General features: G+C 43.3%; 1 protein-coding gene across 5 annotated transcripts in view; it reads left to right on the top strand.

Moving 5' to 3' along the window:
- Positions 1 to 1484: 1484 nt before the first annotated feature.
- The window catches only part of SYNCRIP (synaptotagmin binding cytoplasmic RNA interacting protein), a 25564-nt gene continuing 6688 nt past the window's right edge, over positions 1485 to 20360 (top strand). For 4 of the 5 annotated variants that reach the window (XM_052702072.1, XM_052702061.1, XM_052702052.1 and 1 more), the window contains exons 1-10: positions 1550 to 1667; positions 2829 to 2988; positions 3890 to 4008; positions 4195 to 4302; positions 6020 to 6133; positions 6219 to 6395; positions 10957 to 11092; positions 11966 to 12171; positions 17134 to 17283; positions 18548 to 18669. In XM_052702072.1, coding sequence (XP_052558032.1) covers positions 2841 to 2988; positions 3890 to 4008; positions 4195 to 4302; positions 6020 to 6133; positions 6219 to 6395; positions 10957 to 11092; positions 11966 to 12171; positions 17134 to 17283; positions 18548 to 18669 — 1280 coding nt within the window. In that variant the 5' untranslated portion in view covers positions 1550 to 1667; positions 2829 to 2840. Of the gene's footprint in view, positions 1668 to 2828; positions 2989 to 3889; positions 4009 to 4194; positions 4303 to 6019; positions 6134 to 6218; positions 6396 to 10956; positions 11093 to 11965; positions 12172 to 17133; positions 17284 to 18547; positions 18670 to 20360 lie in introns of all 5 variants that reach the window. The other variant, XM_052702079.1, reaches the window with a different exon arrangement.

Here is a 20360-nt window from a genome sequence, read left to right as displayed (position 1 = left end):
CTTTTCACTAAAAAAAAAAAAATATTTTTTTTACTGAATGTTTTCAGACAGGTTTATTTTGGACAGGTTTGCTTGTTTGTTTTAATGTGTGGAGTGGTAAAGGTTTTAATGAACTCCTGTGGCATCAAGAGCTTGAAGAGATTTTGCTCCTGTATCGCTGGATAGCAGCTTTGTTTTGTATACTTACACAGCAGCTTGTGAATATCTCATGACAGTGAATTTGTCTGCTGTTTCTGCTTGCTCCTCTGTATGGTTTTGAGGGGGTTTGATATACTGGAGATGCTGAATGTGACAGGCTGGGCTGTGAGGCAGTAGTTCTTTGTCGATGCGATGCCTTGGAGGAAATGAGTAACACCTAGCATGCCTTCCTGCCTGTATTTTGTCTTTTTCTGGAGTTGCAGGTCTGGCAGAGTTTACGGGGTTGGCTTCTGTAAGGTTTGCGAGCTAGGGCTGTCGGGAACTGCAATTCAGGAGGCTCCCACATCAGGGACGTACATCTGACAACGCCCTAAACGTGGCTAGATGTGCTTTCCGTGTCGGCGTTAGGAACATTAGAGGAGCATTAGGAAGTAAAACGCGAAATTAAGCACACGCTCTGAGGGGCTCGGTGACGCCTCATTTCACGGCTTCGCCTCTACGAATAGCGGCGGTGCCCGCGGGGCTCCTCTCGGGGAGCTCCCGGCTCTGAGGAACGCCCGTTGGAAGAGCGGGCGGAAGAGTCCGCCCGAGGGGGTTGAAGGAGAGCCCGAGGCGATGCGGTGATGCGGGGACAGCCGCCTGAGGCGGACGGACCGGTGCCCTCCTGAGGCGGGGCGGCTCCCGGTCGCGCTCCTGAGGGGCCGGAGCGCGCCGCCTCCCCGTTGGCCGCCGTGGGCTGGATGCCGGGCTGCGGGCTGGCCGGCAGCCACACAAAGCGCCGCTCTCCCCTCCCTTTGTCTGCGTGGCTTTGTCTTCTCTGTCCCCCGCCGCGGGCCGGGACTCCCCGCCTCCGGCCGCGGCGCTCCCCTTTGTGCCACCTGCGCACCGTGGGAACGGCCGCTCGCCCAATCGTGTCCCGCCCGGCGCGGCGCTCCGTCACGCACCGCCTTTTTCCACTATTTTTATTTTATTTTTTTCCTTCTTTCTGAGCGGTTTCCGCACAGGTGCAAAGGAGGTGCGGATGACGCCAGGAGCGCCCCGCCGACCCCCGCCTCGGCGCCTCCCGCCGCCGCCGCCTCCCCTCTCGGCAGCGCGCAGTCTACGCGTGCGCGAGCCCCGCGTGCGCCCGCCTCGGCGGGAGGGGGCGGTGCTCCTCCGGGCGCGCGGGGGAGGGAGAGGACGGCGGGGCGGGAGCGCGCGCGCGCGGGCAGCCCGGCGGGCGGGGCGAGGCGATAACCCTTGCGGAGCTGCCTGGGAGACCCCGGGTTTGGGGCTGCGCCAGCGCGCGCGGCGCCTCCTCCTCGCTTCCCCCCCCACCCTCCCCCCCCCGCCCCCCCGAGCCGAGTGGAAGGGGCTGGGGTTGGTGCCAGCAGCGGCGTGAGCGCTCGAGCGGCCGCCATTTTACGCCAGCTCCAGCATACTGTCCGGACACGCCGAGGGAGCGGAGAAGGGGGGCAGCTCCTCAGCACGCCGAGCCGCCAGCCGCGCCCCGAGCCCCTTCGCACGGCGTTTCACCCCCGCAGCCGCAGGTCAGCGCCGGGCGGGGGCTCGGCTCGGAGCGGGGCCGGGAGCGGGCCGGGCCCGGCCGAGGCGGCGGAGGGCTGAGGGGTGGGGGGCGCGCGGCGGGCCGTCGGCGCCGCCGGGCGGCGCCGCGCCGCGGGTGGAGGAGCGCCGCGACCGCGGCCGTCGCGGGCGGCGAGGGACGCGGGTCGGGCCGGGGCGGCGGGTAGGCCTGGCGGGCGGGGGAACGGCCCCGTGCGGGACGCGTGGCTCTGCCTCATTGTCCCGCCGGCCCCGCCGCGCCATTCATTGCCCGTCACGGGCAGCGCCGCGCGGCGCCGCGGGAGCTGCCGGGCTCGCTCGCCTCCCGGGGCGGAGCGCAGCCGCGCTGCCCGGGCAGGGACCGCCGGGGGCCGGCGGCGCGGCCCCGCATTGTTTCGGGGAAAGCGAGGCTCGGTGGCGGCGGAGGCGCGGCCGGGAGGCGCGTGGAGCGGCCGGGCCGGTGGTGAAATCGGGCCCGCGGTGTTGCAACCACGCTCCGGGGGGAATCGGGCGAGAGGTGGGGAAGGGCCGGGGCGCGGGCGGGGGGAGCCGCTCCTCCCGCTCCCGGGAGCGCGGCGGGGAGGGGGAAGTCGGTCACTGGAGGAAGTTGTAGGACATCTGAGCGCGCAGAGCACGTGTTTCCAGCGGGCTCATGGCGGCCGCCGCTGCCGCCGTGGGAGGGTGCTGGCTGGAATGGGCGCTTTGTTTCTCTGCCGGCCCGGTCCGGCCGGCGGTGCGGCGCTGTAAGAAGGGGAGCGCGGCCGCGGAGGGGTCGGGGGGCGGCGGGGCCGGGAGCTGGCGGAACGTGGCTTCACTCCCCTGGCTCCGTGCTCCGTCCCGAACTTGTCGGGAGCTTCCCGGGGAGCGCGTTAGGGAGACGGCGGGCGAGGTGAGTCAGTGTCTGGCTGCGTTGTGTAAAACCTGCAGTGAGAACCACCCCGCCCCCGCCAGGCAGCGGCGTTAGGGCTTCCCTTTGTGTCAGGGCTCCTTTTGAGGAATTCTGTGCATCTCTGGAAGCTGAAAGTATCTTGGAAGTGCTCTGCCGTCTCTCCACGAGAACTGGGCGGGCTGCTGCACGTGTTGTCACTTGAATTGTTCTGCTTGGAGGTGTTTGTAGCTTAACGGTTCTGCTGCTTGCGTTCGAACAGATATCTGGAAACATGGCTACTGAACATGTGAATGGGAATGGTACTGAAGAGCCAATGGACACTTCTGCTGCAGTTACCCATTCTGAGCACTTCCAGACGTTGCTTGATGCTGGTTTACCACAGAAAGTTGCTGAAAAACTAGATGAAATTTACGTGGCAGGTAAGCTATGAAACTTGCAAAAACCTTCCTAGATCCTAGGATATTTCATTGGCTTCTGCTGTCTTTGGGCTAACTGAGCACCGTCACGTGGTTTCCAGAAGTATGAGGACTGCAGTTTTAACAAAATCTGTGGTGTTTTTTTGTGGTTTTTTGTGTGTTTTTTTTTTTTTTTTTTCTTGTCTCTTGGTGTTTTAGTTTGTCATGATGTTTCCCAGACACCAGTCTGGGCCAGGCCTCTTGAGGTGGGTGGTGGGAAAGAGAAGTATGAATGTAAGAATAGTACCACCTGGGATAGGCAACAGCTGATGCTTAGAAGGAGCAGGGGATGTGGGCTTTGTGCATTTTTACTATAGTTGTAGATAATTTCAAGTCACTGAAGCCTTGGTAGTCATCATCTGATGTAAATGATGCTTTGTGGCATGGTATTGGAGCTCATAGATGCAAAGGTCATTGTATTTCTGCCTGTCAGGCATGGCAGTAGTATAGTAAAGCTTGATTTTGGTGTTGCTGTGATCGCTCTGAGTACTGCAGTTTGCAGTCTTCTCCCAAAACATCGTGGTATATTGCTCATTAAGCTAAGTCAGTTTTTGATAGATCCTCTTGAATTCAACTTCAGGACACTGAAACTAAACCTGCCTCGTCTAGCGTGTGTTTCCGAGAACTGAAATACATAAATGCAGTAACTCTTAGTCTAATTCTTATTTTTTTGACACTTCTGGTTAAAAGTAAGCGAAGTGCACTTAAATTTTAACGTAGGGAACTAAGTGATTTCTTAGGTATATTAACTTACTTTTAGCCAGCGATTAATTCAGGGGACACTGAGATATATTAGGTGTGTTAAGTATGACTAAATGGAGATTGCTACCCAAATGTAATTAGTAATTTTTTTTCTTTTCTCTAGGGCTAGTTGCACATAGTGATCTAGATGAAAGAGCTATTGAAGCTTTAAAGGAATTTAATGAAGAAGGTGCATTGGCAGTGCTTCAGCAGTTTAAAGACAGTGATCTCTCACATGTTCAGGTAACATTAAGCAATTCAGAATATAATTGTTGAGGGATAAACTGCTGGTAGACTGGCAAAAGGTTTGATTAAATCTCTTCACTGAACCATATATGATATGTGAAATGTGCTCTGTGGAAGTTCAAGGCAAAATTAGGTTCTGGTTTGTAATGTTTGCAGAACTGAAGATTAATGCATCTCTTGCAGAACAAAAGTGCCTTTTTATGTGGAGTCATGAAGACGTACAGGCAGAGGGAAAAACAGGGGACCAAGGTGGCAGATTCTAGCAAAGGACCAGATGAGGCAAAAATTAAGGTATGTGACTGAAAGATAAAAGGAACAAAGACTGTGTTTTTGGTGTTGTTTTTCCAAAGTGCTTGTGGTAGAGATCTTAATTTTTAAGGAACTGTGCTTTCTTAGTAAAGGATGTTATAGATTCTTTGTCATTATTTACAAGCTTTCATCTTAGATTGTATCTTCAGGAGAACTTATATACTGTCTATTACTAGAACTGAACGTGTGTTGAAACATGAAAAACATTTGGCAGTTTGGTTTTTGTGCTGAGTATTGGCTCGTTGGGACAGTTAGGCTGCTTTGCAGTTAGAGCTTGTAGGAAACTTGTCAGCATAGGTATTTGAGTGCAGAGTACGGAATGTCAGCTGCTGGCTTGGCTTTCTTCTCTCAATTCAGATTTAAAGGAACTCCATGGTAGGGAGATAATATTTGCGTCAAAACTGTCTTAAAGAATACATTATTTCTTCAGATGAGTCTTCTGATACCAAGAAAGTGCTGTGACAGGAGTTAGGCATACTACAGTTTACATTAAATACTGTGGTAACCTACTTGACCAAATGGAAAGGAAAGGAGAAAGAGGTACATTTAGTTGAAGTCTTAGAAAGTTGAGGCAGTCTTTCATCTTTAACTTTTTATGAATGAAGTGGAAAAGCCATGTAGAAAGAACCTGCTTTGGCAGGGGGTTGGACTTGATGATCTCTGGAGGTCCCTTCCACCCCCTACAATTCTGTGATTCTGTGATTAAAAATAAGTGTGTAGATTGCAAAACTGGTACGTCTCTCTTTCTCCTGATTTTGAGGCTGGGATGCGATTAATTAAAATAAAAATAATAATGTAACAACTGGTATACAGTTCTTGACAATGCCACATAAAGCATCAACAATACGTATTAAATAACTTCAGGTAGCATAGCTGTTACTGCTGATGGCTGTACTGTTTAAAATCGCTCTGTGATTTTCCAGTTGTGAAATCAACTTCTGATTATGAGTAGTTAAACGAGCAATTCCTTTGCATGTACAGTTGATTTGTCTTTGTACAAAATTATTAAGAAAAGACCCTTTTCAGAGGAGCTTCTGTAGGTGTTTGTATTGTGAATTTCAGTTAATGTTTTTAGTTGGTAATATATTTGTAACTGTGTGCAGTGACTGTAGCAAAGATCAGTTGTGCTGCAATGCTTTATGTTCCCACAAGGAATTGAAGGGAGGAGGAGGGACGACAGCATAGGAGGAAGGAAGTTTTATTGTCACTTCAGTGGTGGGATACCTGAAGCAGAAGGAACACTGCTAGTGTTCCAGGAGTTGTAAGCAGTCAAACATGTGTTCTTTAACTTCACACTTATGAGTAATCTCATTAAGTGAAGGGAACTTCTCTGCATAAACGTTTGCAGGATTGGGCATGCCAAAACAAGAAGTGGCTCGGGCTGCTAAGATCTTCCTAATTAAAGGGAAGCTCTGTGTTCTCATACTTGGCCTCCTTTTTTTTGCGTGTGTGTATGAAAATGAAGGAATTGGGGAAAACTCCATGTGAACCTCCAAATTTTCTACTGTTTCTTTTCTTGGCAATTTGAGTAATTGTTCTGCAAGTTACTTGTTGAAGCACTGGGCTTGTTTGCCTGTGAGAATTTCAAAGCAATACGGTTAAAGATGAATTTTAAGCATGTCTGTTGTCTGTGATTGAAGTACATCTAAATCAGCCAAATTTCCATCTGATTTTAAAATTTTAAATTTCCTACTTGCAGGCACTCTTGGAAAGAACTGGCTACACTCTTGATGTGACTACAGGACAGAGAAAGTATGGTGGGCCTCCTCCAGAGTCTGTATATTCAGGACAGCAGCCTTCTGTTGGAACAGAGGTCAGGAGAAGGAGATGCTTACGTAGGTGCATTTGTATTTCTTGGGTGTATCTTTCTTATAAGCAACACTCTGTGTCTGTTGTAGATATTTGTGGGTAAGATTCCAAGAGATTTGTTTGAAGATGAACTCGTTCCATTATTTGAGAAAGCTGGACCTATCTGGGATCTCCGCTTAATGATGGACCCATTAACTGGTCTAAATAGAGGATATGCTTTTGTCACATTTTGTACTAAAGAAGCAGCTCAGGAGGCTGTTAAGCTGGTAAGTTTTTTTCATTTGCCCTTTTTTCACTTTTTGGTAAGAACATTGTGGCTTTTAAGCAGTTGTCCTTAGCTGATGTCCGACTGCTTAAAATTAAGCTGTGTCATTGTTATATCATTTCACAAATGTCCACTCGGTGTTTTTAAGTATTTCTTTGTTATTGTGCATATAAATCTTTGCTGGACAGGTGTTAGGGACAGGATTAAAAACAAAACAAGTAAGTTTGGTCTAGTTAGGTGTGCCTTTACTGTGTACAAAAGTTGTGTTAGCAGGAGTGATTTCTGAGCTGTCAGTGTTTGGATGAGTTTTGGAGGAAGTGCTGATTGAGTTGCTGCAGTGCAAAGGAGTTGGTTGGGCTTTGTATGATTTCTGCTTTGCTCGTGTGCCAGCAGAGGGCACCACGGTAGAAAAATGTATCTAAAGTCACACAATTTCATGAGATACTTCAGAGGAGAGAGAATCACTTTTAAGGTCTGTGCTGTCTGTTTAAACAGACTAGAAAATGACAGAAAAGCTGCGGGTTAAAAAGTTTACACTGTTTAGACAGAGCTGTGAAGTATTCTGGCATAATAGACAGCTCTTAATGAGCTTTCCTGATTTTATGATTGAAGCAACCTTTTCTTTTTCAAAGACCCCCCTCATCCTTTGTCTTTCTAGTCAAGTGAAACGTGAATCTTTTTGTACTAGTTGCTGTTGCATTGATCTGGCTGAGGTGATTCTAAGAGTGTGAGCCCTACTCATTCTGAGTTATGCTGATACTATATAAACCCAGTAGAGTTAAAATGTCTCTTTTGTAATAGGGTCATTTTCGACAATTAAGTTACCTTGTTGGCACACTGATAATGAAAATCAATAGATAGAGGGAAATAAATACAAAGATAGGACTGTCTCCCAGAAAATATTGAAATATCTTTTAAAAAAAAAAAAAAAAAGTGGAAGCACAAAAAAGAGTGCTATCTGTTGTTTAACTTTTTAAACAAGAATGTTCAGTGTTCCTGTGCACAATCCAAATGCACTTAGGAAAACTCAGCTGTTTGCATGTACCTCTTTGTACTTTCATTGTCAGCTTAGCTATTTATAATGTGTGTAAACTCTTCAGAGCTGTGCACATGACTTACCAAGAGTGGAACAAGTCAGATACATTATTGGAGGCACTGGTTAAATAAAGAGCTTTTTCCTTAGCTACGTTTTGCTTAAATGCAGCCTATTTCTTTGAGAAACCATTAGTTTCCCTAGAAATAACACATCTGATACCTGGCCTCAGTCTTGTGCTCAGTGATACAAGGGAGGAAGGTGCTTAATGCCTCTGTACACTTGAGCTTTGATGAGCAGGAAAAAAAAACCAACAGCTTCCTGTCTTTCAGTTAGATTGCTACTGAGAGTAATAGTTGAAAAGTGTTAGGAATGATAGGGCAGATTTTCAGTCTTTATGTTAGCATCTCTGAGGGCAAGGTTAGTTCTCATGGATGCCACAAGATCCAATTCAGCTTTTGAGTGGTCCCAGCCGTAGCAGGCTGGCTGGTTTGGTGTGTTAGAAGGTGCCCATGTTGTCAAAGAGTGACTTGCATGAGAATCAGCAAAATATGTCTGTGGAGCTCTGCTGAAAATAGTGGCTTGATGACTTACGTTAGTTGCACATGTGGGACAGGTAGCTAAAGCTACCTGCACTGAACTCTTGGTCAGCTGTTTTAACATCCTAGTATTTTAACCTGCAGTGTTCTTCTTGATACTGCATAAAACCTGATATGTAGAAAACTCTTTTTGCAGCTTTCTGGATACAGTGAGATAGCGATCATTCTCTTCTATCTCCCATTTTCTTCCCAGTGGCTTTTTTTTTTTTTTTTCCATCTAGGATTCTGAAATTTACCAAAATGAGGTTAAAAGTCAGTGCGTTGCCTTAGATTTGTGGGTGGTAAGAGACAGGTATAAAGTTTTGTCAATACCCAAACAGCAGAAAATACAGGCTTAACCTCTTCATTTGCCAGAAGAAGTCTTCAACTTCAGTGGTGTTGAAGCTCTTATTTTTGTTTGTGCATAGCACCAGCAGCTTAAAAAGGGAGAGGTGCCTAAATTTTGTCTGAAATAACTTTGATGCTATGCTTCAGACCAAAAATGGAATGATGCTGTGGTTTGGTACACAAGAAGACCTAAAGATATGAACAGTAGTTAATTTTGTCTTAATTTCATCCAGTATGCAGTCCACCATCTCTGCCCTGCTGCCAGCTGCTTTAGTACAAGTGGCATCTCAAGTGTTGTTTGTTCACACAAGCACCACCTGTCAGAAGTCGGGTGTGAAGTCGGGTCTGGTTTGCCTTCTGGCTCTGTACTCGAAGCGTTGGGTTCTAGGTGGTTTTATACACGCGCATTCAGTTCTCCTTTCTACTGTTTCATATAAAGTTGTTAGTCTGCAGTTTTGGAAGTTGTTTCGGAAAGATTAGTATTACTGTGGGCATGCACAGAAATAACAACCAGTGGCCTAAGCTTGTAGGAGAATGTATTTAAGCTTGTGGGAGAATATGTGCTAGATGCTGCTATAATTCAAAGCATGTTTTGACCAGAGCAGATAGAAGTTTGATCAAAGTGCAGGTACAGTTGAATTATGCAAGCATCCCCCTTAAGCAGTTTGCCAGCTATGCAAGCAGTTTGTTCACTGCTAGAAATAAATGCGGGTGAGAGTGAATGAAATGGCAAAACAGATCTTAGCTGTTTGGTGTAACTTACTTCACCTGTCTGTGAATAGGTTCTTGAAGAACTTAGCAGAAAAGGAGTCTTCTGTAGTGTCTATAGGGTACTGATGTCTCTGCTGGCTTTGGGTGTGGATGCAGTGGTGACAGGAGGGAACAGCATTATGCTGACCTTGCTAATTTGGTGGCCTGGCTGTTGTGGCACTTAATCCAGAATTGGGCTTGTGTATGCCTTATCTAACTTTGCAGTTGGTTTGCAAACTGTTTACCTAAGAAGTACCAATATATATTTAGGAGCACCTAATTGCAGGCTGCCTTGTCAGCGGTAGGAGAAACATGCAGTAGAAAATAGTAGTTAATATATTGTAGCATGAAAAACTAATGTCAGTGTGGAATTGCAGTGTGTTAGAATAAAAAAGAGTTGTTCCTGTTACAAGGTGTGGGAGGGTCATTTGGATTAAATGTGGAGTCAGACTTTAGTCTTGTATTTTGAAAGGGACATCTGGATAATATATCAGATAAAACTTACCTATATGTTCAGTTCAAGGAGCATCTTTTTGCATCTTGTATCCAGATGTATAAGGGGCTAGCTTTTTTAAAGGTGTTTCTTCTAAAGGATTTTTTTCCCCATTATAGTTGGTTTCTTTGTTAATCCGTGTGAGTGCTGTTAAACATATACACGTATTGCTGTGTGATTTGGTTTCCAACTTTAGAATTCTTCCTTTGCCACGCAGTCAACAGATACAGAGATGCTTTTTGCTGCCCTTTTGTTATGTTTTGCTACATAACTAGTTGGAAAGGTGCCACTGAAAATCATTTCTGCATCTGCAGCTCTTTCAGCTCAAGTCTGCTACAGTTGTACAGCTTTGACAATTCTTAATTATGCAGGGTTTTTTTTTTTTACTATAGGTATGCCTAAATAAATGTACATCTTCACCCTGATCTTTAGTGCACCAAGCAGGAAGGGGGTGTGGAATACTTTGCATATGTGGGGAAGTTTGCCACTAGACACAAAACCACTTGCTAGATTAAGTAGCTAGATTAAAGTTTGAAATGCTGCTCTACTACTTGTCAATAAAACATTGCCAACAAAACAGGTTTCCTAGTTGAAGAACTGCCTGTTGCTAGGCTTGCAGTTGGAAAAGGGTTGGCATACCACCATTTGACCTCCTTGCTGCTTATTGGGGTGCTATATGTCTGTCTGCATCCCAGTGAAAGGCACTTTTTTGTCAGCAGTTGTCTGCAACGGTGTGTATTTTTCCCCTTGAACTGCTGATGTGTTTAGACTGTTTTGGGAGAGGCATTTGAACAGAAATCTTAAGATTTCAAAGCAGTAGAAGGTTCTTTCTGCTGCTTATTGTCTGTGTGTAATCTACATGCTTTGGAAAGAATTCAGCAATTGCTTTTGCATGCTTTGTGGAGAAGGCCTGATCGTGGCTGTCTGTCGTCTGTGAACTACAGAGCTTTGGAAGGGAATCTGACCTTAATTGCAACACCTGTCTTCTATTGTACACAATTCAATTTAAGAATTCACAGATGCCATCTGTAGAGCAAGTTGGGTCTTTTGCTGTGCTGCTGTGAAGGGATTACTCTTGCCTTCTGTAACCTGGGCAAATCGTAACTTTTTACAGTTCCATGAAAAATCTAAAGAAACATGTATTAAGAAGCAGGCTTGAACAAAAAGGGAAAGGTATTTGTTGGTGTGCTATGAAGGTAGTCTAAGGAACATAGGTATAATTGAGTATATTTCATAAGAATGTTGTAAATGTCGAATATATACATTACTAGATGTACTTATAGAAGTTAAGTATTTGATAGTGCAGCAGTTGGAGAAGAATGAAAGTTATCTATCTAATGGTTGTCTGCTTTTCTTTCAGTACAACAATCATGAAATTCGCTCTGGAAAACACATTGGTGTATGCATCTCTGTTGCCAATAATAGACTTTTTGTTGGTTCTATTCCTAAGAGTAAAACCAAGGAGCAAATTGTTGAAGAATTCAGCAAAGTAACAGGTAACTCAGTGACTGTTGTATTGAGCTGGAAGGTGTCAGATGTGATCAGTAATGAACTTCTTGCCATCTTCTTCAATGATGATGGCTGATAGGACTTAATATTTCCCTTGACTTCTGGGATTTGTTTGTTTTTTCTTTTCTTTTTTAATTTACTGTGCCAAGGGCTGAAGTCTAATTAAACAAGGTGTGTAGTTCCAGTTTTACTGTGTGTAATGTTTAAAAAGGCCATTCAAACAAATGTGTGGTTTCATTATTTCGGTACTAAGAGATGTTTCAAAAACTTTTCAAGACAGAACTGAAGCAGATTGGAGAACATAACTAGTTTTGTGCTTCAGAATTCTTTGCATTTTGATGAGGATCTCTTCTTGGTAATAGCATATAAACTTGAAAAGGTAATGTTTTATGGCTTCCTCTGTTACTGAATGCTATACTTTAGGTTTCCTGGAGCAACACTGAAACTCTTTATATGTCTTGAAATCATGCAAGTTTAACCTTTTGTTCTTTGGACATCCATGGAAAAAGCACATGCTGATAAGTATTGTGACTTAAGGGTTTGAGAGGAGGAGTGACAAAACACAACTTTTGGCTGCCCTCTCTCTTCTGGTCAGTGAGATGAAAGGTACTCTTCCATAGTTTCTGAGCTTTCCTCACCTAATACAAGGATTGCTAAGCTGGGATAGCCTGATGTCTTTTTGAAAATGTTGATCTTGAAAGTCTGGAAACTTTATGATGTTCATAGTCTGAGGAGTTTAGCGTGGTCGTGCCTTTTGGAGCCATTGGTTAGGTGCGTATTTCCCAGAAACATAATCTGTACTTGTTAATGTAAAATCCCAGACTAAAGCTATAACGAATAAATTCTTTGCTTAATTTCAGAGGGCCTTACAGATGTCATATTGTATCATCAGCCTGATGACAAGAAAAAGAACCGGGGTTTCTGTTTCCTTGAATATGAAGACCACAAAACTGCTGCTCAAGCCAGACGTAGGTTAATGAGTGGCAAAGTGAAAGTCTGGGGAAATGTTGTTACAGTTGAATGGGCCGACCCTATAGAAGACCCAGATCCAGAAGTCATGGCAAAGGTAATAAAGCTGTAAGAGAAAGATAACATAATTAAAGTGCGTTGTCCCAGAGTAAGTATTTCCTGATATTAGCCTAGGTTTAAATCGCATCTGTCAGTCTTCTTGAAAGAAAGAGATATTGAGAAAGAAAGAATATGAATGTACTGTACAATCGATGTGAATTTTAGAAGAGCTACTGACTGATGTTATCTCATTCTCCCAAGGATAAATGGTCCATTTGCTGGTGTACTTAATTTCTCCTCTTGAAGTGGTTGTGGTGACTCCAAACATACAAGTGTCTTTGTAGCTTAAGATTTGATTGCACAGAAATCTGGCTGTGTTCAGAGAACAAGCTTTAATGATTTTTAACCCTGGAAATGCATGTTTGTCATTTCAGAAGTGAAACATATAATAATAACATATAAGATGTGCAGATTGGAATTTTCAAAGATGTCTTGTAGCAGTTGCTTTTGAGAAGCTGATCAATTATTGTATATTTTGAACCTTATTTTTCTTTTCTTTATTTCTTGGGCAGGGTGTTAATTCCTTCAAGCGTTATGAGTGGATTATGACTATTTCAGTTAAGCACAAGTCTGAACTCTTAACATTTTGAAGTGTACTGTAGCACTTCTGTTATCCATGTGATATTTTGCCATAGGAATGGATTGCCTGATTTTTCTTCCCATTAGATAATGTCCAAGTCCAAGTCAGTTCTGTTGTGTAGCTGAGTTGTTTGATGGAAAATGTTAGCTCATATCCTTATCTCTTTACTTGCTTTTTGCCTGTGCTTTCACTTTAGTCTTGAGACACATCACTTGCTGGAGTCCTGCTTTGGATAGGCCTAGTAAGATGGCTTTGCTGAGAATCTCCTCCTCTCTGATCCGTAAGGAGAAAGGGTTGGGCAGGGTCTCACTTTTAGGAGAAAAAAATAGTCTGCTTTTGTAGTAAGGGTATTGCAGAAGCATTTTGGATTATCCTGATGCAGGCTTTGTTTTTCTTGCTCAGTATTGTAGTTGATCAGCCGCAGGGAAGAATCTTAAACGCAAAATCTGTTGAGTGGCACTTCCTGCATCTCTCAGCCTGTCTGAATTTCTTGTCTCAAAAGAGAGCCGCCCTAATCCAACAAACTGTTAAACTAACAAGAACTTCTGATCACATAGTTCATATGATCACATAGGAGGTGAAAGGGGACATGAGTCCCCATCAGTGTCTTTCTGAGGTAAGCTTACAAATGTAAGGAAAGGAAGGCTAAAGAAATTAAATCTTGATGGTGTTTTGTCCCATACAATTTTGTTAAGGTGTCGCTGTTGTAATACCTCATGTTGCTTTGCATTTAAGTGGGACATGAAAGTGAAAAATGTGCAGGAAAGAACTTGTTGTTTTCAGTGCCATTTGCCAAATACATGCAGTTGGTGGAAAAGGGAACAAATGTGAGACTGAGAAATGCTGAGAAGTATAGAGTGCACAGGTTGTGTTTGAAGGCAGTAAGTGACACAGGTGCTGGTGGCTGACCTTTCTGGCTTCTTGCATCCCTTAGTTTGTTCTTGTTATGTGCAGAGGCTCCATTCCAGACTAGCCCACTTATTGTATGAATACGGAAGGATTGCATCTGGCGCTTCTAGAAGTGTTGGCTTTACTTTCTGTAGCTTGCTGTTGTGTTAGGTTTAAGAGTAGCCAAGCTGCCAATTGCATCCACAGTGATCTCCCAGGTGTGAGCTGCGGGTTGGCTATCAATATTCCCAGCTACTGCCCTTCAGGAGCAAACGGGGGAGTGCTTGACTCTTCTATGCTTCCTTTGGTGGAAGGCTCTGAATCACAGGATCACACAGAATCACAGAATGGCCAGGATTGGAAGGGACCTCAAAGATCATGAGTCTCCAACTCCCCTGCCACATGCAGGGCCACCAACCATTTCATACTAGACCAGGCTGCCCAGGGCTCCATGCAACCTGGCCTTGAACACTTCCAGGGATGGGGCATCCGCAACCTCTCTGGGCAGCCTGTTGCAGCACCTCACCACTCTCATAGCAAAGAACTTGCCCCTGATATCCAACCGAAATCTTCCCCCCTCAACTTAAAACCATTTCCCCTTGTCCTGCTGTTATTTACCCTTTCAAAGAGTTGACTCCTCTCCTGTTCGTAGGCTCCCTTTAGGTACTGAAGGGCTGCACTGAGATCACCTTGTAGCCTTGCATAAAAGGGATGTTGCCTTAAATATGAAGTATCTTCTGCATGTTGAGGTAAAAGACTAGCTGTTGAAGCTGGGCTGTGTGCTACAGGAGTGTAGTACATGTGCAAACAGGTTGTATATGAATACAGTTGTTGAAGTAATTGATTTCTGATCCAAAGAAGCATTTTTTGTAACTTTAAGTTGTGCTAATAGTTTTTTCCTAAGCAGCATTTTGATGCCACTCATGTTTTAAATTATTTCTGTAGCATGGCTGTGGGTACAGAGCATGTGCTGGATTGGCAGCTTAAGTAGCTAAATAAAGTCTGGTTCTCGTGGCTGCCTGGTAGATGATAGGGCAGGAGACAGGGCTACTAACCCCTGGAGAATGTCGTAACTAAGTTTGAAGTGTTTGTGCTGTAGTTAGGAGGAGGAAAAGGAGCAGATCCAAAAGTTTTGGGGGTAGTCCAGTCTTCAGCAGTTTTCAAGTGGGTCCAGCATTTATGACACGATGCTGCTGTGTGTTTGCATGCAGAATAGTTGGGTATATTGGTTGTCAGATGTGCATTGGTGAATTCTTGGTTACAACCTCTGAGCCTTAACCAAGTGCATTTTTTTTTTTTTTAAACCTCTTCAGCTTAAATGAAATAAAAATGGTTTCACCTTCACTCAGCCCATGCTTCAGTTTTTCTCTTAGCATTGACACCTTTGTTGACTGGTTCAGCTATGCATTGCATCGCACGGCTATGCATTTAACTTGTAGCAAGAACAGAGGTGTTAGAGATCAATGTGTTCAACTGCACAGGAGAAAATTTAAACTCTCTGTGTTTTTAAAAATGTCATGCTGGTGCAACTTGTACTAAAAAAAGATGATAATCTTTATGGTTTGTAATCATATCTGACACAGAATGTCAGTTGTTGAGGACTTACTGTTGAAGGCTACTTAGGAATCTTGTGAGAACCAGCTCTGATTTTATCCTTTCCTAAAGCACAAGAATAATCTTTGAGTGAAAGATACTGATTCTAAAAGCAGGCATTTATGTGACAAAACTTTTGTAATTTACTTTATTGAATTAAGGTGCAGTTAAGATAGCATGCTTGTACTAGACAGGCAAGTAGAAAAATGTTAACACAGGATAGGATGAAGTTTTCCCTATGGAGCTGGCCTGTGACTTCTTTCATCCCATGAGAATCCTCCAGGGTAGCTGTTGCCAAAGGCTGAAGTTGATTATCTGGATCAGACTTACAGTCTGTAGTGTCCCTTCATTCCATCCTAACTCTGCCATCTAGTGAGACAGGGATTTATGGAAGTCTGTTCTGTTTATTAGTAACCTAATTACACAGTCATAGACATAGTAATTATGTGTTATACATACAAGCAGATATTTGAGTGTACTAAATTCCTATACTTTGTAGGAGCAGGGATTATAGTTTCACTTCAGAAAGTCAAAACGTGCTTTCTTTGGTCCCTTTGTACTCTGTGTTACTTGTGTTGACCTTTAGGATTAGGAATGGGAAGTCAAATACTGTCATACAGCACGTTTGCATGCTTTTATCGTTGTCCAGCTAGGCATCAGTGGTGTGGGAGGTTATGGACAGAGGCTGCAGATCTGCAGTTGCACTGTAGGAAGGTAGCACTGTAACGTCAGGGTGCGATGACCGCATCTAGAAGGGACTCCCGAAGTGTAAGAGGTAGCTCATGGGTGATGTCATGCAAAGGTGATGATAATGCACAGGTGTTTTAGTGCAGCCTTAGTGTGGATGCAGGGACAAGTTTGCAAATGCTATCAGCCAGTGAACGTATGTGCAGTGCGTGGTGTCTGGTGTATAAGAGTCTAATAAGAGTCTAATGCATGTATTTGCCAAGCTGCAGTATGTTTGCTTGCGTTAACCTCACAGAATCACAGAATGGCCAGGGTTGGAAGGATCATGAATCTCCAACCCCCCTGCCACATGCAGGGCCACCAACCTCCAACTGTTTGAAGATGAAACTTTGGGCTGATGATTTAGCACTGTCCAGCAGTTAACCAGATATGTGTAAATTCTTAGTAGGTAAGCAGGCTTTCTCATGTTAAAAGCTGTGTTGCAGTCTTCAAAGAGTTTAGTAGCTGTGTTGCATCTCTCTGTGAGAGAGACAGGGTGGGAATAGGTTTTTATTTGGTTGGAGGTGGCTGTTCCATAAACAAAAAGGGCTCAGCTTGACTTGTGAGAAGGTCCTGGAGTCAGCTGGCAGTGTCAGTGTCAGTATCCCTTTCTGTGTTTCTTCCCTCTTCTAGCTGTGGATTCAGGTCACTGAGTGTTTCTTAGGCAAGCACAGTTCTGCTGCTCCAGTGTTTGGCGTAGTTGTAGCATAGGAGCCACAAGTTAAGCAGCTTGAGAGCTGCAGGCCTGTCACCTCTGACCTAGATATTACAGTGATGACTGTACTGCAGAAACCTGTCTAAACAATGGAATGTTTTGATAAGTTAATTATTTTGTATAACCAATAACCAATTTCACTTGCCTTCTTTCAACTTTGAAAGTGTTCCTGAGTTGAAAATTATTGCTGCTGGGATTCCTTTAAAGATTAACAAAAACAGTGTTGACTTTCAGAATGCTAGTGCAATGTAATCATGTTTGAAAACGAATCTCATATTTTTAGCAGTAAGGGATGCTTGCAGCCAACTTGTGCTTATAGGAGCATATAAATTCCCCTATCTACATACATTAAATACTATACTTAAAATATATTTTCAGTGCTGCCAGTAGTAACAATTTGCAAAACTTTATTTCATCTTTTGGATCACACTTCTAAATCTTTCTAATTTGCTTTCTAGGTAAAAGTTCTGTTTGTCCGCAATCTCGCCAACACTGTAACAGAGGAGATACTAGAAAAGGCCTTCAGTCAGTTTGGAAAGCTAGAGCGAGTGAAGAAGCTAAAAGACTATGCTTTCATTCATTTTGATGAACGGGATGGTGCTGTAAAGGTATGTGAGGAGGGCTGTACTGGTGTGCGCGTGCTCGTGCGGGTGTGAAAACAGTTTCCAGATATGTAATTTAGATGATGTATGTTTCTTGTAACTCTGCGGAGGAGTGCTAAGCATTTTTGTTGCCAACATTCATCTCTGGGTAGCTCCTAAAAAAAATAAAGCGTTTGTTAGCTTGAAAAACTGCATCTTAGATGCATGTGTCTACGTAGTTCTCTGATGAGTATCTAAGGTAATCATACCTGTAATTTGAAATACAAGTGCCAGAAGTTGAATGACTCTTCTCAACAAATTTTTAGTAGGCACTAAAGCTGTTTCTCTAGGACAGGCGATAAACATTTATTTTCTAGGGGCAGAGCAACTTCATTTTTTTATGGTGTAGAATAAGGGCCTTTTTGATGAGAGGTTCAGGACAACTGAGGAATTGTCATCCCTGGATTTTGTCAGCCTGGTCTTTTTTCTGGTCATCTGTTGTTGGGAAGGGAAAGTGCATTTCCTCTCCTGCCTGTAGTGTATCTATTTTTATTTTTTTTCTTTTTATGTCCTGTGGGAGGATACAGGATACAGGGGGATTTAGCTTTTCTTGTTCGTCCAGATGCCTTGAAGCAGATGCTTAGGAAGATGGTGGAAAGAGTCTTCTCACAGGATACGCGTCCTGTCAAGGCTCAGCTATGTAGAGTCCTTAAAAATGGTAGAATCTTCAGGATTCCCCTGCTTGAAATCAACTTTTAGCAACTACTGTGACTTGAGAGAAATATACATGCGTGTTTTTGTTTTTTTTCCTTAATTGAGAATGAGACCATTACTTTTTGGCTTCTGGCTTTAAAAAAAAAAAAAAAAAAAGAAACACAACAAACTAACGTATGAAAGCACAAAACCACACTAATTTTTAATCTTAGTAGTGTTTGCATTTATGCTGACAGTAGAGATATATTGCCTTACTGCAAATTTTTCCTTAGTGTCTTTTCAGAAAACAGTTCTGTCACTTCATTAATTGAAACAACTTGTGAGGATTTGAAGCCTATTCAGAGTTTTGAGTGGAAGATTTTTAAACTAACACATGCAGTCTTGGGTTTCAGAGGCAAGTTAAGAGGAAATGCATAACTTTCTGAAACCCATAATATTATGCTATTTTTTTTTAGATTTATATTGTTGTTTTAGCTATGGGTAACAACATTTAAAATGCATATTCTAAAGGATAGAATAAAATTGATAACTCCAGATATGCTTAGAAGTATATTTAAAGTCTGGTTAATTCCTTCAGGCAATGGAAGAAATGAATGGCAAAGATTTAGAGGGAGAAAACATTGAAATTGTTTTTGCTAAGCCACCAGATCAAAAAAGGAAAGAACGGAAAGCTCAGAGACAAGCGGCTAAAAATCAGATGTAAGTGTAACTGCATGCACATGTTGTATTACTTCTGAAAGACGTGTATGATCTTAAGAACCGGAACTTCTAGGTAGTTAGTAAGTGTATCAGAGTGCACACAGGTTCTTCAGCTTCTCTGAAAATGTTGGATGTGTTTAAGTTGTTTGCGTTTCACATAAGGCCTAGTGGTGTTAGTTGAGAATTCAGTTACTGTTCTGCTCAAAGGGTGCATGAGCACCAGAGGAAACGAGCAGGTTCTTCTCCTCTTATTCTGAAGTTTCATGTATTCCTGCACTGGTCTGTCAGATGGATGTATTTAGAGACATGTGCTCCTTCTAGCAGTCTTAGGAGAATTGATATGGCCCCCCTCAAAGGAGGATCCTGACGCACGTTTTGGCAACTTCCAGAAGACATATCTGTTTATGAAATTTATATAAACTCATCAAGATCTCAGCCTCTTGAATGCTTAACGTGCCAAAAAATACATTTCACGCTACTGTGTTCTGCTTAACGTTCTCATGTATTTGTATCTTGTAACTTTCCTAACCATTTTCCCTCCCCCACTCTATTTCCAAAAATAACTTGTGCCACTGCTGCTGTGCAGCATTTGAGAAGGCAGAATAGAGAGGTTACCAGATTACTACAGATCTCCAGATGGTGACCTAACATATGCATGGAACTGCTTAAGTTTGCCCTGCTTATAGGTCTTGTAACTTTCTTGGTCCTTTTGTTCTTTCCTGTTACTCTAAGCAGTTGATCTCATTACTCTTTCGCTTCTCTTCTGTGCCTTGCCTTTTCTGTTGTGCTTAAAGTTTATGTTTGTTTGATTATGCATCTTCTTTCTCTGTATTCTTTGTCTTGGCAATAGCGCAATGAATTCTTGATTAATTGCATTATAAGTTGCTGCTGAAATTTGTATGACTTCTTAAGGTGGGCAGTTGTCTTGCGTGGTCAACAGGGGTAATTGTCTCTGGTAGGAGATATGTTTTCTCAGGTTGAATTTGAGTAATAACAAAAGTCTAGTATGGCAGTAGACTGCTGTTTTGCCAGCTCTTTGCTCAGGGTCTGCTAATCTTCCACCGTTTCTGGTAGTGGAAAGGGAGGTTTTCCAAGAAAGTGTTTGATCAGCCTTAATGCTCTATGACTTCCATTTCCCTGCCCCTAAATGTTTTTTGTAGATGATCTGACATCCAGTATTGCTACTTCTGGATATTGTATTTAGAACACAGGACATTTTCCTGGTGTATAACAAGTCTAATAAAAACATAATGCTGTATGTGTATGTTGTCTGCACTGCACCCTTTAATGGGCATGTGTCTAACTTTGTGGATGTAGGTGAAGCAGGGCTGCCTTTTTTTTTTTTTTTTTTTCTCCTCCTGGTCAGAGTAATTTCAGTTGATCAGTCCCTCTTTCCAGTTCTTTCATTTGGGAATTTGCTATGTTCCTTTACTTTTAGGAAGTGTTGAGGCATCTGAAGTAGGAAAGCTAGTTAGTTAGGAAAGGAATTTAGTCTGATTAAGCTCCAGGCTTGTTTGAATTTTGATTATATTATTAATGAGTGAATTGTGAATTGTAAGGGCTTTCAATTTTCTTAGGATTCTAAAAGATGAGAGGGAATAGAAGGATATGAATGTTATTAAGTCTGTATCCTAGTTACATGAGAAGTTTGGAGTGACATCCTAAGATCTTAGAGGTAACTTGTAGTTTGT

This window comes from Tympanuchus pallidicinctus, unplaced genomic scaffold (genome assembly GCF_026119805.1).
Source record: "Tympanuchus pallidicinctus isolate F22 unplaced genomic scaffold, pur_lepc_1.0 scaffold1, whole genome shotgun sequence".
NCBI classification, from domain to species: Eukaryota; Metazoa; Chordata; class Aves; order Galliformes; family Phasianidae; genus Tympanuchus; species Tympanuchus pallidicinctus.
This window is presented reverse-complemented; position numbering and strand designations above follow the sequence as displayed.